This window comes from Lingula anatina, chromosome 9 (genome assembly GCF_051362555.1).
Source record: "Lingula anatina isolate TDL-2025a chromosome 9, LinAna3.0, whole genome shotgun sequence".
In the NCBI taxonomy this organism is placed as follows: Eukaryota; Metazoa; Brachiopoda; class Lingulata; order Lingulida; family Lingulidae; genus Lingula; species Lingula anatina.
Genome location: NC_141775.1, coordinates 100,599 through 118,129, shown reverse-complemented (window position 1 = coordinate 118,129; position 17,531 = coordinate 100,599). Strand labels below are relative to the sequence as shown.

General features: G+C 37.7%; 1 protein-coding gene across 19 annotated transcripts in view; it reads left to right on the top strand.

Moving 5' to 3' along the window:
• Positions 1-17,531, top strand: part of LOC106156388 (uncharacterized) — a 50,949-nt gene that overhangs the window by 3,441 nt on the left and 29,977 nt on the right. For 15 of the 19 annotated variants that reach the window (XM_086995730.1, XM_086995735.1, XM_086995733.1 and 12 more), the window contains 2 exons: positions 8,413-8,703; positions 16,621-16,812. In XM_086995730.1, the coding sequence (XP_086851856.1) occupies positions 8,413-8,703; positions 16,621-16,812 (483 nt within the window). Of the gene's footprint in view, positions 1-34; positions 103-3,878; positions 4,310-8,412; positions 8,704-15,244; positions 15,505-16,242; positions 16,418-16,620; positions 16,813-17,531 lie in introns of those variants that run through there. The other 4 variants (XM_086995737.1, XM_086995728.1, XM_086995739.1 and 1 more) reach the window with 4 other exon arrangements.

Sequence of the window (17,531 nt, the reverse complement as noted above, 5' to 3'; positions counted from 1 at the left end):
TACTTCAATCAATAAATAAGATTGAGGTTAAAATAAACCATCTAATCAGGGTAGACATAACAACAAAACTTAGGAAAGACAGCGCTAAATTTGACCTGTTTGGTGAGTAATGTTCAATGTTCTGGTGGCGCTTAGGTTGTCTGAGGTTATAACCCTCTTAACAGAGTTTGAAAATAAGGCAAGAGCTTGCTTTAAAACTGATCGCAACAGTTTTCAGTGTATTGATGACATATATATATATATATATATATATATATATATATATATATATATTCTCTCCTCTCTCTCTCTCTCTCTCTCTTAAAAATGTATTTCCAACGCAGCAACAGTATATTTTGCAAGCTGATAACCACAATTGCAATGTTAATTTTCAAACTGGTAAATCGCCCCTCTTTGGCTTGTCAACTGTATTACTCTGATGGCAGAATGTATGATGGATGTCTTGCTCCTAACTTCTGCAGGTGGCTGTGGTTATCTAGTCCATCACCAGACGGCGCTGGTGTACACTTCTCAAATCGGCTTTAAAAGAGGGGCACGTACAGTCGACCATATGCTAGTACTCAAATCTCTCATCGATAAATACCTAAATAAAATGGATAAAAATAAACTATATGTATGTTTCGTAGATTTTTCAAGCGCCTACGATACAGTATGGAGAAATGCCTTATTATATAAACTACAGCTGGCAGGGGTAGGAAATCTCTTTCTAAATATAATAAGTAATATGTATAAATCTGTCCAGTTTACTGTAAAAACACCAGGGGGACTGACAAACGTCATCAATACAAGTGTAGGTGTCAAACAGGGCTGCGTCCTCAGTCCCTTACTGTTTAACATTTTTATTAGGGACATTCCCGACCTGTTCAGCAACAATGAAAAATACAACCCTGTTCACCTTAGGGATAAACCTCTTAGTTGTTTAATGTACGCGGATGACCTCGTACTAGTATCAGAGAGCCCGGATGGACTTCAGGCTGCCCTCAATAGTTTGGCGGAATACTGTAAAACCTGGAAGCTGATAGTAAATGTCCAAAAAACAAAAATTATGATTTTTAACAAACCTGGCCGCTTACTGAATAACCTAACCTTCTTTCTAGGAGCCGAAAAAATAGAAATATGCTCAGAATATTGCTACTTAGGTTTGGTATTCACACCTTCAGGAAAATTCAATAAAGCGATGGAAGTACTGAAAGTCAAAGCACAAAAAGCATTTTTTAAAATCCGCCACCAGCTGTTTTCTAGCCCAGCGTCAATTGCCCGTAAACTTTTTTCCACGCTTATACTCCCTATACTTAGCTACGGCTGTGAAATATGGGCCCCTTTAATCCTTAAGTCTAGCATGAATAACCTCCTGGAAAGGTGTGACAGACCACCGGCTGAAGAAGTCCACATTAAAGCCTGTAAAACAATACTGGGGGTCCACAGGAAGGCATCTAATCTAGCAACCAGAGGCGAATTAGGAAGCTATCCAGTGTTAATTCATATGCTTGCCCTGGCAACAAAATACTGGTTTCACCTCAATAAGCTTAACTTTATGGGTAAAGAATCCCTGGCCACCTTAGCCCTCGACACAGACAGATTTGAAAGTAAAGGTGGTGCCTGGTCCCTTGGCATAAAGCAAATACTCCAAATTAGTGGTGAAGTCGAGTGTTGGGATAGACCATTAGCCAAACCGATTAATGTCTCAACAAAAAATATCCGGGCCTCTCTCGAGAAAGTGTATGACCTGCAATGGGGGGAGGCAATTAAGGAAAGTAGCAAACTTAGAACATATACAAAATTTAAGAAGGATTTTAAGACCGAAAATTATGTTCTGACCTTTGATAAAGCACGGAGGGCTACATTCTGCAAACTAAGAATCAGCGCTCACTCACTCTATATTGAGAAGGGGAGGTACAGTAAACCCCCAACCCCGCCCCATCTAAGATTATGTCAAGTCTGTAATTCCGGAGAGGTTGAAGACGAAGTACATTTTATTCTGAAATGCGAGGCCTATAAGGAACTACGGGCGGCTTTCTACGAAAATATAAGTTTCCTATGTAATACTAATGCCCTCTCTCCCCCGGATATGTTTATACACATCATGAATACAAAAGAAATGGATGTGATTACGCCCCTCCTCATATTCGTACAGAAATGCATGGAGAAGAGAATAAGTCTTTCTGCGCATGTCCAAACCAGATCATAGTACCAGTGTGAGACCCGTTATGCGCTGTCAGCAGAGACTGGGCGTGTAGATCAAACCTGGTAAATTGATTATGGAATGCGACATTCGTATACATGTGTACAGTCACTGATTTCAACAATTGCTAATCTATATGTGTATATATATATATTTATTTATCTATTTATTTGTCTGTTCTATGTTCTAGCCACTAGTATCGTATTGTAATTGATTGTACCTTTATGTGAAGGTGTTTGTCAATAAAGAATCTGAATCTGAATCTGAATCCTCATAATGGTCAAGAAGTTGTTGGGTCTTGAATATAAATTATTCAAATTTGTCAAAAAAAAAAAAAAAAAAAAAAGAGAGAGAGAGAGAGAGAGAGAGAGAGAGAGATGACAATATGTATATGAACAATTAACTTTAAAAGTTTTGATTTCTAACTAATACTTCATTGCCAGACCTTTGCCTACGAACAACCTAACCAACTTTGGGTCACATGCATATTGCACAGCGGATTTATGCTCTTATAATTCGTTTATAAAAAACTTGAAAGAGCATGAATGGGGACGCTAATTTTTAGACCACACAAACTCTAGAAAGCAGCTGTTTTATATTAAACCTTGAAGTTTAAATAATGGTGCTGTAAGTGCGTTTAGAATCACAATAATTAACAATAATAAGGTGTATGTTATCAACTGCACGAGTATAAAAAATGTCAGATTTGTAAAAGAAATCCACGGTATGTTCAAAGTCAACATGGGGGTCCTCAGGTCTACCTATTTTACTTGTTGTTTTTGTTGCACTTCCCGTATAAAGACCGCAGAACTAACATATCATTCTCATAGATTTGATCAATACTCATATATACAGTAGTCAGAATTGGTTGCACTACACATTGTGGTTCTGTAGCAGTAGCCGAGCTGCCTTTTACAGGCACTTTAATAATTGAATGGGACTTTAAACGCAGCTCCGTGTTTATATTCTCAGCTAGAAAAACACAATTTTGTGTCTTGAGAAAACATAGTCTATAAAAGAACGAAAAACAACAATTACATGTAAGCCAAATAAACGTAATTACTTTAAGCATTGATGAACAGTAAGAGTGGGCTATTTAAATATTTTATGCCATGGTCTGGGTGCGCTGACGTGCACTTTTCTTAAACGCTATCCACTTTTCAATTTCCTTCGAAATATCGGCATTGGAACAAGAATAACGTAAGCATATATAAGTCTTGTTATCCTGGTTTGGGGCTCGGCTCCCATCTTTGAGGGCTGTGCAGTGGATAGTTAACGTACTGTGATCGAACGACTCACCGGTGTGACGTAATCTTATCGCGGTAAAAGACCGGCAAAGCACGCTCAATAAATTATATTTTAATCTATGAGCATTTTGCATGATCAATGTGTTAAGCTCTGTCGGTTATCGTTTAGTCGTCATTATTTATGCATGGCGTTTGGTTCACCTTGCTTCATTTTAAGTTGATACTGACGCCTCGCTTGGCATTAGGGTAGACTCTAACGCTGACATCTTTTAACCCTTGTTTTAATACGAGAAAATAAATCGTTTCAGTATCTTTGATTAACTTGAACCTTAATCCTTGTAAGAAAACGTACTCAGCAACTTTAATCGGCTCGCTGCCTGGCAACGACCGACGCTAAAGTCTTAAACCGTTGCGGGGGGTCGCGTCAGTCCCCGCCCCCTGGCCACGCTGGTCCAATGAAAGTCGTCAACCCGGAAGACCACTCTTGGCGGCGCGGAGTGCTACTTGCTGAAGCTTGCACGCCTGGAGCGACTCTGTAAGCCAGGCCTCTCTCACCCTCCCCTCACGGTACTCCGGGGATCTCATTTTTGGCCATACGAACACCCAGGGGACTTGTCAGTTTACCGGGCACGAGAAACAACCAAGAGCCGGTTAGCGTAAAGTTGACCTAGTTTTTTCGACAGCGTGTGAGAGACGCCATCTTACTGAGCGCTCTCAAGTTTGAAATTTACAACTAGAGCAGAGTTGCTGATTTCACTGAAAACCGACATCAAGCACTGAACAGCGGTGCGAGAGTCGGAAAGACTGCACGAACCTCGCTGCACGAGGAACCCTCATGAGCTCCGAGGAACGCGATCATCGCCTTGAAAGAGTAATACAGGTGATTTGTTTTGGTTTGCTTCGTTAAAATCGACCAGAAGTTTAGCATCACTGTTTATATCGTGACACGAAGAATTTAGCGGCTTGAATAATTTAAAAGCAACTGGTTTGTTAAGACTTGCGTGAGCTATGAGTTTGTAATTGTGGCTACAGTTTGATACTTTGTATCGATCGCAGGCCAAATTCTTTCATCCGGTCTTTTACTTTGTAATCGATGTAGATACATTGTTTACAAATTACCTGCCTCCTAGGTCGATGATCCTTAAATGAGAACATACATTGCCGTAACAAGAGTAGAAAAAGACCAATGCCTTTCTATATGAAAAGAAAGCAGTGCAGAATTGTTTCAGAGCCTTCATTACGTACAGAGTGCATGGATTTATTTGCCTTTCATCAATATTATTTTGCCACAGATTTTTCATATATACCAGCTCATATTAGAAAAAAAATCAATGCAACAGTGAAATATTGAAAAAGTACTTTTTTCACTGTATTATTGGCTGTTAAGGTAGTATGAAGTTGAGAAATGGAAAGAGCGCAGAGAGGGAGAGTTGGGTGTAGTACTAGTTTTGTCATCTCTATTTACACAGGTAACATAAATACAGTTGATCTAGCACCTCAAGCACAGCAGTTATAGTGCTACAGAACTTGGGTCATCAGTGTCAGCTTGCAGTGTGACAATACATCAGAAACAATTCTTGTTTTTCTGTCTCTGTTTTCAAGAACAAGAGAATGTCCAGTTATGCCCCCCACTTTACTTTCTGGCAGAGGAGAATTATGTAATCTTCTTCAGATCAGGTGTCAGCTATCACCAATGAGAGTCCCTTCAAAAGGACCTGTATATAAATACAATCTGTGTATCATGCAACTTTATTATTAAGAACTACATTAAAATATATAAAATAACTACATTACTTTTTTGTCCTTATTACGACTTATAAACATACTTTCTGTACAGATAAACCACTCCCATGCATTGATCAATTCAACTTGTCTCATTCATTTTAATCCTTGGACATGTCACTGTTCTAGGTTGTATGCAAGAAGTTGCTACCTCCCCCCCCCCCCCCCCCACACACACACACAAGCGCGCACACAAACACATGCACATTATAGTGGACAAATGCCATGCTCTCAGAAATCATAACATGGTCCTGTAATCTGCAGCTAGAGTTTAAGAGTTTTGTTACCAGTTAACTTTGATACTCAGAATGAGTGTTTTGTTTTGCCATATCCATGTGGTTAGTAGTATCTATGGTTGGTTTTTCATGATGGTAAAACTTAAAGTGGTTGAAATGCCAGGCCTCACATGTAGAAAACTCATTTAATGTCTTTAAAAAGTTGCCTTGCTTGAATGATATGTCCTCCCTTTTCCTCCCCCCACCCCCCCCCCCCCCAAAAAAAAAAGAAAAAAAAGGACTGACAGCTGTCAGATGAAAGTTTGATAAGTTTATCAGTTTTAATGTCTCCCGTTTTGTGTTTGCTGGAGTCATTAATAGATACGTCACTGTCACTTGAGGCAATGAAAGTGTGATATGTTTGGTAATAAAAGTGTATAATCGCTCCCTCAAGTCCTGTCATGTGACAAATATGCTGTAAATCAACGTATGGGTAGAAGTTAAGTACCTTCTACAAACAGATGAAAGGTAATTCCATGTCATGAACATGTCATCACTGTATGGTGAACAGAGGAGTTTCTCAGTTTTAAATTGGTGGAGGTCTGAAAAGAAAAGTGTCTTGTTATTGCAATTCAAAGTATTTACTAGTTGGCTATAAAGAGAAATATGTATTGGAAATGAACTATATTTGGCATTCTCACAACATGAATTCAAGCTCACTTAGAACATTCAATGACTGTCAGTTCCCCCTTCCTCAACGGCATTACTGTTAAATATTTTACCATTGCCAGTAATTGAAGTTGTAGCTAAGACAGTTGTTATCCCAATGTTTTCAATTATTCTGTCCCTTCCACATCAAGTATGAAAAATTTCTCAATTTATTACAGGCTGCTTTTCATCTCCAGGCATGGAAAAACAAGAATAAAAGAATTAATCAGTTTCACACCCTGAAAATATTTTTTACAGAGTAACTGTCATGGATTAGGCACCTTTCTGTTTTTTGAGTGCATTTCAGCTGTTTTCAAGGCTGTTTCCTATCTACATAAGGTTAGAGGTTATGTTCTACATAGAGCACTGGGGAGCAAAGAACAAGACCTGGATTTGTATACAATACCAAGTAAAAAATGCCAAAATAGTTTACGTTTCCAAATTTGAATTTTTAACAGTCCTAGTGAGAATGGAGGAAAAACAGGACAACAGTAGTAAGTAATTGAGTCATTAATTAGTATTTTATTTTGAAAAATTGAGAACCAAAGTGAAAGATATCATCTGTATTTCTACATTTAATAGTCAGGTCAGAAGAAAGCGTGCCAGAATTTCTTTTGGGTTTGATAGTTTTATCACTGGAAGCTTTTCCTTGAAGACAATGTCAGAGGGGAAGTAAAAATATTTGATTCTAAGAAAGAAGGAAAAACAATATTTGACAAAATGTCATCTATATTTGCATCAAATTCAATAAGAAACAAATGATGTATCTCCCTCTCTCTACTTGACTCAGAGAAAAGATAAAAAGTAAAGAGTGATGGTAATTTGTGGATTGCATGCTGACTTGCATAAAAGAATGATCAGATCTTATGAAAATTGTTATTTGAATAATCACTATATTAACATAACTGATGCAAGTTAGCAGTTAGTTAGAATATTACTAGTAACTTGCTTAGAATATTTTGCTGATTTTTTGCTATAGTGAACCTAACAGGGGAATTTTATTTTTTCCCCTCTGTGTGTGTGTGTGTGTGTGTGTGTGTGTGTGTGGGGGGGGGGGGGGGGGGGGGGGTTAAAATCAATGCATCTGCTTTCCCTATTAATGCCCAAATTTTCATAAATTAAAACTGATGAAAATATGGACTTACAAAAGGTAAAAATCTGCCTTGTAATCTTCCATTGTCTCAGTGTACAATAGTGAAATGAGTAAAGGACAAAGACAGGGATCCTGCTGTGTAATAGAAAGAGCTATGAGAAGACTTCCTTTACCTCTCCTGTGTATAGCAGTCATGTTCACCTGCCGTCTCTTATATAATACAATAATTATTATCATATAGAGTAAGTCATTATATTTGTCTTTGTGCCCCTTTGTAATAAGCCACAGGTTCACAATGAAATATGACATGTTTGATGGCTTTTTTTCTTTGTTCATTGATGGTTACATGGGAAAACATAAGAGTTGTAGCTGTGATGAAGACAATGGTCTTCACTGCTGTGTGTTCAGATTCTAATACTGCAAGAGATATTGCAATCTTTCTTTAGCAGGAACATGTTCTTCTTGTGTTACATATGGTGCTTGCTGTCAGCCTGACTTAATATGACAAAATTAAGATAAATATATGTATATCTCCTTAATCAGGTAATGGTATAGTACTTGAAATTAAGACTGGGGTGGGGGGGGGGGGAGAGGGAATTCCCTGGACAATACAGGTAATACAGTGTACTAGTGTCTTAGTAGTTCAGGAGATAGATATGGCGACATGTGGCTGGACAATTACTTGATTGCACTCAGTCTATTGCTGAAGAGAGTCTCTTAAACAGGGGTTTTGTTCTGTGGAAATCAAGGTACAAGTAGGACCCTTGACGTTTGGGCGTGTACACCAAAATATAAATGGCCCCAAAGACTGGAAAAATCTAACTAGAAAGTTCAGTGTTGAATTCTAACATACTAGTATTGGATTTACTCATATAGAGTTTTCTTTGGATTTAAATATGTTCTGCCCCAACACAATTAAACATACGGTTCCAGGCTGACCGTTCTGACCATTGCTGTGGTCAGTATGATGGCATGGAACACAACAGTTAATGTACTAGTAGTAGATGACCACTTGCAATTGTAGTATGTAGTCAGTTGCTGTAAGCTGATGCATTTATTGTGGATTGACAATTGTTTGCAGTCTGAAGTCTGATAAATGATCATTTTTTAAAGGAGGAATGGACTTTCACACAATGACACATTTGACATTTCATATTAACACATCTTGAATTTTATGTGTTTCAGAAACTAGAAGACACTGTACTTAAGAGCAGCACAGAACCTTACACCTTTAAAGAGACAGAGGACAGCCCATCGGCGAAGGTCCCCGCACGCATCCGGGAGATCATCACCAAGAACTTAACTGCTGAGGAACAACTGCCAGAACCAGGAACAATGTCGCAACCATCAGCCGAGCAGCTGAGAGAGGAGAATCGTATGCTCCAGGCGGAGCTGAATCGTGTGGAGGATCTCCTAGCGTCGAGCAGAGCAGAGAGAGACGAGATAGGGATCAAGTATAATGCTCTGAGTGAAAGGGTGAGCTTGGTTTTTATATCATTTTTATTTTGCCTTCATGTTGAGATTAACTGTAAGGCAACATTTAAATTATTTTTTTTATGTTGCCTAATATGTTCTGATACTCCACTCAATTGACAGGTTTTAAGTACAGCAGCAGGGAAACTTTAAAATTAAAAAAAAATTAACTTACGGTCAGCCAAAAGGACCAATTTGAACCTGTTTATTGTCACAAGGGTCATGATCAAGATCTACTAAAAGACCACCAGTTTTGCTGTGTATTTTAAATGCAAGTAATGGAAACTGGATCTTTTTAAATAGATTTTCTAAAAATGAAATAATGTTGAATAACATTGAGGAAACTCCTCTTAATGCCAAAATGGTAAAAAAAAAGGGAGAAAGGGGAAAGGTTACATCATGGTAATGAAAAGTTTACATCTTATGTACAATCATGGGAAAACCAAGCTGAAGACTTAAAGTACTAGTAGTCACAAATTGTACATTGATTCTTAATAATCCAATGTTTCCCTTTAAATCCTTACTAGTTAGTATAAACTAAGAAGGTAATTCCTCATAGGGTCTACCTGTGCTATTTCTCCTGATCTACAGTAATGCATTAATCTGACTTAATACTCGGGGGGATTAGGATTAATAGCAGAGTCCTAATTGGTAACTTTAAGTCTTTTCACATGCAATTTATCCATTTAGATACAGGTGAGTGGGTGTTATTACTGTAATACTTGATTTTGTTTAAAGTTCCCATTGTGTGTGTGTGTGTGTGTGTGTGTGTGTGTGTGTGTGTGTGTGTGTGCACGCGCATGCATGCTAGCCTCTGTTAAACCCGGTACACTATTATTCAATGATATGCAGTAAGATTTTTTTTTTTTTTTTTAATTTATTTATTTTATTTTTTTTTTTGGGGGGGGGGGTATATAGGTGACTGAAAGAATTATGGCACTCACCTTGAATCAGTAGCTTTCATCAATATGACTTCAACCTAGTAGAATACCCACCAGGTAGTGCTGTACATATTATGTAAAGAGCTATTGTTTGTACATACAAATTGAACTGAACAGGAAAGTGCATTATTAATAACAAGAATGTGGTTTACTTTTAATTATTCATCCCCCCTTTGTATAGACCCAGTTATGCACAGGATTTGAATAACACTATGGTTGTTAATGAAAATCATCTTTGGTTAATTTAATGAGGAGATAAGTTAATTAGTAGAAGAGAACGAAGGTGTGTTAATTCATCTTATAAGAAGTGGATCATTAGCTGATTGAAAAGAGTGCATATGTTTAATTGATTTGATGTAGATGAAAAGTGCCACATGAAAAAAAAAAACATTTGACTGGAGATGGGTGTATTGTGTAGGTGTCAAACTCTTCAGCTTGGTGTGAATAACACTGAAGCTGAATAAGTTGTACTTAGATCTCAGGAAACTGAAACTAAAAAAACTCCTTTTTGAGGTATGTTAAAGGCTGTTTTAACTAACATATGCAGGAAATAAAACATCTCTTTAGCTTCTGCTAAAAGTCTCTCAGCCTGACACTTGTGACATATCTTTTTTGTTGAAAAGCATGTTCAATTATCAGTCCATTCAAACCTGTTCATGTAGAACATGATAACATACATCAGGTCTCATGCAATCAGTGGAAAGCCAGGTGAGGTATTGTGTAGTATGACAGTTATAATGACATATAACTGACTAAGTCTAGGATATACTATTCATTGTATTGTCTGCTACAGTCAGATAGGTAACTGTAAGACGCCTTCTAACTGTGTTTAAACCAATTTAAACATTTCAACAGTAATCTGTAATAAGCCAAAATTTAATGAATACAGTTTTCTGTTGGTACTGTTCAAAATGTTTAAATTTTGCATTTCAGGTTATAAAAAATGATGACTAAATTGTTGGAAAATTAAAGAAATTACATTTGCAAAGAAAAGTGAGTTAACGTTCGGCATAAGGTGGGCTGTCCAGTTGAGCTCACTCAATGATTGTACAATGGGAATTAACTATAGATTTAATATACATCTCTTTTTTAGAATATTTGAAGATTTATCTTTTAAATAAGTCCATAAAATTATACTCCCAGATTATGAACAAGTAGAATTTTAAAACTTCTTCAGGTTTGTCTAGTAAAGTACTGATTTGAGACCTATAAACTGAAATTCATTCCTGTATTGAGCCATCACTCCCATGCAGTGTCAGATATACAGGGGGTTTGTTGTTAGATTGCTGACATCATAATAGTTGACAGCTTTATTTGTTTGACATTAAAAGGCTGAGGGGCAGTGACAAGTTAATTTTTCAGGGTGAAAGACTTAGTGTTGGATTGTTTTGATTGTTGCCTAGGAGTTCACTTGGCAGTAAAGATGTTATAATTTACTTATTCATGTAGTTTTGTGCTCTTAGTTAGTGATTTTAGGTAATTTGATCTTTTTGGTGTTTGAGAGAGGAAGAGAAGGGGAGGGGAGTGAGAGAGGCTGAGGAAAGAAGAGAGAAGGGTAAAGGGTGGTTGTGAGATCAGGAGGGATATTATACAAACAATTACATATAATTTTATGTGTTCATGCTATTTCATCAGTAAGTTATTGTCCAGTTGCAGTTCAGTTAGTAGGTAACAGTTTTTACATCAAATCTTAAAAAGGGGAGAAGTTAGCATCGTATTATCGCCTTTCATAAAACGGCAGAAATGTTAAAGTGGTCGATCTCAGGTACCAAAGCCTCTTAACTAATTTTTCCTCGACGAATGAAAAATTAAGAAAAAAAAATGGGCACTCTTTCCCTTTTAGTGCAACCCCAGCAGTTTAAACAGTTTTGATTTCTTTTTACTACATCTAAATTGCCTTGGATTCTCATGGGGATTTTAACATTCTTGTACTCCTGCCTGATTTTCTTCTGAGGGTTTGATCCTTTCTCTGTAAGGCCCCTATTTCACACAGACCACGAATCCCACGAATCGCCAGGAATTGACAAATTTCAGGATTCGTGAGATTTTGCCAATTTTCTGGTCTAATTCGACACGCTCACGATTCAGTTACGATACAGGTGCGATAGTGTTACGAATATTCTTGGGATACGGTTGGAATTGCACGAATATTGTCCAGAAATTCACCACGATTTTTTGGAATCGGGAGTTCGTGGCCTAAACTTTGAACAGCTCAAAATTTTTGCCACGAATTCCCGATTGATCAAGAATTGCAATAACTGACTACGATTATATACGAATCTGCTAAGAACTTCACGAACTGATTACGATTCAACCACGAATCCGGAATTTTTAATTCCTGGCGATTCATGGGATTCGTGGTCTGTGTGAAATAGGGGCATCAAAGTTTTTGCCACCAATTCCTGTTGGTCAAGAAGTGCAAGAACTGACAAGAATAGATACGAATCTGTTAAGAACTTCACGAACTGTTTACGATTCAACCACGAATCGTGAAATTTGTCAATTCATTGCCATTCGTGGGATTCGTGGTCTGTGTGAAATAGGGGCTTAACTTGCTGCCAACAGCAAAGAAGAACTTTCCTTGTAGTCCGAGTAAAGCCAGGGCAGATCACTGGGCTCGCAATCAATTTCTACCTCTCTGTTGTAAAGGCGAAGTGTTTGTATAGACAACATGACTATGTGTACTGTAATGACAGGGGACATTCACATACGTCATAATTCAAGCCATAGTGGCTGGACAGTGATCCTGGACTGCGTTGACTGGTTCTATAAAGACAGTGCGCCATGTGCAAGTAATGTTATCCTAGGATGCTGTTCTCTCACATATAACAAAATACTTCACAGCACAACACAGCATAATACAACACCAATAGTATGATACAGTACAACATAATACAAAATAACAATGTAATTCAGCACAACACAACATGATACAACACAATGCAACACAGCATAATACAGTGCAACATGGAATGTCACATTGCAGCACAACACAACACAATGTGATACAACACAACACAACTTCACAGCTTGACACAACATAACACAGACTTGCCTCCTTCAGGATCAAATATCATGGCAACTGAGTGTTGTTTAGTAAGAAATAGTTTTTACATGAAACCAGGGACCTGAAATATAAAATACGTTACAGATCACAAACCACTGACTCAACTCGGTTCAGTCTCGTCCCAGACATGAACTGTGTGAACAGCTGTCTAGATATAGAATGGACAGGTGAGGCATGTATGAATTATTCAGTACACTGGTCTGCTGGGGAAGTGAGAGAATTGATTAGTGAACACAAACTAAACTGAGATGATTGGAATCACTTTGTGTTACATGTACTTACACTAAGTGATAAGGCAAATACCAGACTAATTTCTGAGTGATGAGTGAAAACTTCAGCTTTATGCGCAGGTGCTTTAGTTTTACATTACCACATTATAAAGTGATAGATGTAATGATGCTTTATCAATTGAAAGTCAATAATAAGATGTTTGCATGTTGCTAATTTATGATGTCTCTTGTTAATGTGTTCTAGCAAGAGAGTGAAGTTCTGGAACTTATGTAAGAAAAAAGGGCTCATCTTGTATTTCTATGCAATAGGCAGCTCATGAGCATCTGGTGGATTTTGGTTGTTTTATGAAGCTTCTCTGTACCTCCCACCCACCCATCCCACCAACCCCACCCCACTAACCCCACCACACCCCACCGCACCCTACCACACCACACCAACCCCACCCCTTTGTCACATATATAATTTTCAGCTGCCAGGCCATGTTGTACAGTGTTTTCAATGCATTCTCTGTCCAGCCCATAGAAATAACATGTAAAGCTCCCTGACCTGTTATATATTGTTTTTCTGGACTAATGATAATTTAATTTTCTGCTGGATAGCTTTACACATATCAGTACTTTATCCATGTGATGGTTTACATGTTTGGGTCACAGTTCAATGGAAATTTATTAACTGGATTTGATGTAAAAAGAAATTGCACAAGAAAGTAATGACTTTATATCAAAACAGTTATTTGTGAATTTCTGTCATGTAGTCAAAGATTAAAGATCAAACAGCAAGTGTATCAAAGGTAAGTTGAAAAAGATTTTGATTAGTGAAAGTTAACTTTGACCTTAGGCATTGAGAGTCATATTATGAGGGGAAGGGGATATTTTAAAGTTTAAATGATTTTTCTTGGCTATGTCATTGTAAAGTAATTTGCAACAGAGGAACCAAAAGCAATTGCTACTGAATTTAACAAAAAGGCTTCTTTTCATCCCAAAAAGTACTTGGTTGTCCTTTTTGTTGCATGAAAAAATAGGAATTGTCTGTCATTTCACAGAGTTAAATCCAAATCCAGGTACCTATGATCAGAAGTCAGTTGCATAGTATTGAATTTAGCATTAATTGTAAAAGTAAAGCTGAACAAAGTATATATGTAATTGATTCTGTGCTTTTGGTAAACCATGATAAAAACAACATTTGTATTGTCCTTTAATCTTCTTACAAGTACCTTTCCAAGTTTCTATCAATAAAATACATTATAACAGGTCTAGAGGCTATTGACACAGGCTCTGGTGTCATACAATATGAGATAGAATAATCAAGTGGTTGTGGGTTAGATAGCAAAGCCGATTAAAGTCATGTCCGCTAGCTATATAATCCTTGCTCTGTATTAATTCAAGTAAACATACATAAGACTTGGTTGTAAGGCAAGGCTTAGGGTGGCATTGGCCAGGAAGAGGTAAAGGCAGAGACGGAAATTGGATGGAATGGGCAGGTTGTCGGTATTGCAGAGTTATGGAACTTTTGGAGATGGAGTTCTTTCTCCTCTTTTGGCAGATTTACTTTCTTTTGTTTATACAGATATGGGATTTCTTGTGAGGAAGATAGTTTCTCTCTAATTTTACCAACATCTTGTCCAAATTTGGGTACGATGATTGTTTATGATGTTTTGCACAATTGAATATAATATTAGAATTAAAGAACTTATTGCCAAAGCACCAGTGGTCAAGATGACTGAGACCAGTGAGTTTGGCCACCAACAGGTCGCTTTATTGGTCAGTTTTGTCCTGAACAGTGTCAATCAGTACAAGAGGGAAAGTCCTCAGGTCTTGTGGTTTTAGATTTCATCACTTTATAAATTGCACAGATATGGTTTCTAAAGCATTTCTGTAAGTTTGGCGGCATTTCTCCAGTTACTTGTTAATTGTAAGTGTTCCCTGTATCATCAAACAGTTGTCCATTTTACTTTGTGAAGATCTGGGAAGGAGAAATGAGAAATCTTGAGATGGTCTTATTTTTCTCATAATTTCCACCATTTCTATTACTTATATCAGCTTGGCTAGCTACATATGGCTAAACATATTGCCTAAGCTTGCACCACAGAATAAGTAACATTGTGAGAGCAATAAAATAAACAGCAGTTAGTTTGGATGAATGGCCTCCGTCGTAGTACACTTGTTGATAGAAGTACTTATAGTATTGCCACACAATGGCGCAGGGTGGGCACACAAAGGTGACAGGTTTACATACATTGTTCTCCGCAATTCAAGAGAGCTGGGCAAAAACATTTGTAGCGTCCCTAGTTATAAAGTCTAAGCTTGGTTCTGGTAGTTTTAAGGTTGGCCTGAGGAAGTGCTTGCCGGTCAGCATTCTTGTACGAGTTCTGTTTTCTGCCATCCTGTCTCACGACGCACCTTTCTTATCTCTGTTGCCTATTGATGAGCTGTGGAGTTATTCCTAGGTGGTGTTTGCATTGAAAAGATTGATAGCATTGGATTATTACTGTGACAGAGAGAGTCCAGCAACATGACTGACTGGAAGTACGGAAGCTATGTGGAGACCAGCAGACTTTCAACTGAGGTATGGAAGATGTTTCAATATTAATGATTTTAGCCCTGTCACCAGGTGGAAGAATACTTATGATGCTGTTAAAACTGGTGTCAATATTTCTGCTGCATTGATGAAAATTATAGAACAGGACTGGCTTTGTGAATAGTGGCTGTCTTGCTCAGTCTAATCAGTTATCTGAAAGCAACACTTTAGAAGTACATATATTCTTGCATTTATATTGACCATGCAGTCAAACCTAGTTGTGCAGATAGTTTAAGATTGAATTCTCTCTCACTCAGAGTTGGATTGATAACCTTATAAGTTGTTTGATCTATTCTTAAACAGTGTGATTGCAAACAGTCCTCACCTCATTATGATAAACATGAAGATAATTAGGTTGTTATTGATGGTACCAAGAACCCATTCTTCATAGTACCAATATCAGCACTGAAATCAGCTGCCTTTGTCACAGTGTGAAAATAATGTGCAGTTAGTTATGAATTGAGTTTAATTGATTGACAAAATGCCGACACAGAAAATGAGTACAACTTATTGATTTTATTGGTGCGGATATTGATTTTGGTGGAACCAACCAGTGTTGGACACCTGTCCAATTCTATAGTGGCATAGAGGCCAGAGAGGGGTAGCACAGGGGAACAGGTGGGAGAACACAGGGGTGGCACCTGTAAAAAATAGAGGTTTTACTTTAGGGTAGATGTATTGCATGCAGAAACCATCAAGTATTGACTGGGGAGATATTGTCATTCAGTGGAAAGGTGTCACCTGTTAAAATTGGGTGTCCCAGTATAGAAAAGTTGAGGAGAAGGTTAAAAGTTACTGATATAGTGCTAAGAGGAACAGGAGTGTTTGTATTGAGTGAAGTAAAATGACTGATTGGAGCTATAGAAGATACTTAGATAGACCTGCTCCAATGGAGAAGGAGGTAAGTTTACTGGACAGTTGGGTTGGCTATAGTTTGAAAGCCAAAGTGCCATGTTGTCAACTCAACTGACAATGGCTTAGAGCTGATGAGTCTATTAACTCCTTACTATAACTTCATTTACTGGTGGCTTCACTTGGAAATCAGACTGCTTTATTTCAAATATGAAAATTGTTTTAAATGTCATATTTCTTTCACACTTTCAGCTGGAGCAGTCCCTGAAACTCCAGAACGGGGATTTTGGCACAGAAGATCCTGCCCAAAAGAGCCTGGTCACTCAGAACGTGGAGCTAAGACGCAAACTTGAAGAAGAGCACGCCAGCTACAAACGCAAGCTCCAGGCTTATCAGGATGGCCAGCAAAGACAGGCTCAACTGGTCCAGAAACTGCAGGCTAAGGTAAAGATACTAAACTAGTTTTTGGCTGCAATATGTTCTCATGGGAAGACAAGTGGATTTTTTTGTATCTATAACAGAAATGATATTTTTCATGACTATCATTGGATTTCTGACTTTTTTGGAGCCTAAAATATCATTGACCACGGCAGCCCCCTGGATGCCATGCCATATTTTCCAACTTTTTCTCTAATTGAGAATCTCATCCCTGTTTTAACTGAAATATATATATATAAATATTTGTTTACTGTTGTCACTGAAATGTCAGGAAGATTTAGATACAGTTTGCAAAGTACTTGGGTAAACTTACCTTTACCTTCAGTGTTAACTGACTTTGCAAAATTGAGTTTCAACCTTTGATCACTCTGCAAAAGTACCTTGAGATGAATTGTTTGATTGAGGACAGCAGTGTGCTCTTAACAGTTGATGTGCCCCCAAGATTGGATGATATATCTGAATATATGTCTAAATGAAATATGGCCTTTTGCAGAAACACTTGGTGATTCTCTCTCCTCCATCTCCTCCCCCTACTAATCTTCCATCGCTTATACTACATAATACCTTATCATTCTTGTTTCTCTTGTGATAGTACACAGTAAATATGTACAACTGTTGAAATAACAGCTTTAACCCATCACAATAACCCAATATGGCTGAAATTTTTCATTTATTTGTGAATGCCAATTACAAAGTCATATTTAAGTAAACTTTCTAATAAAAGA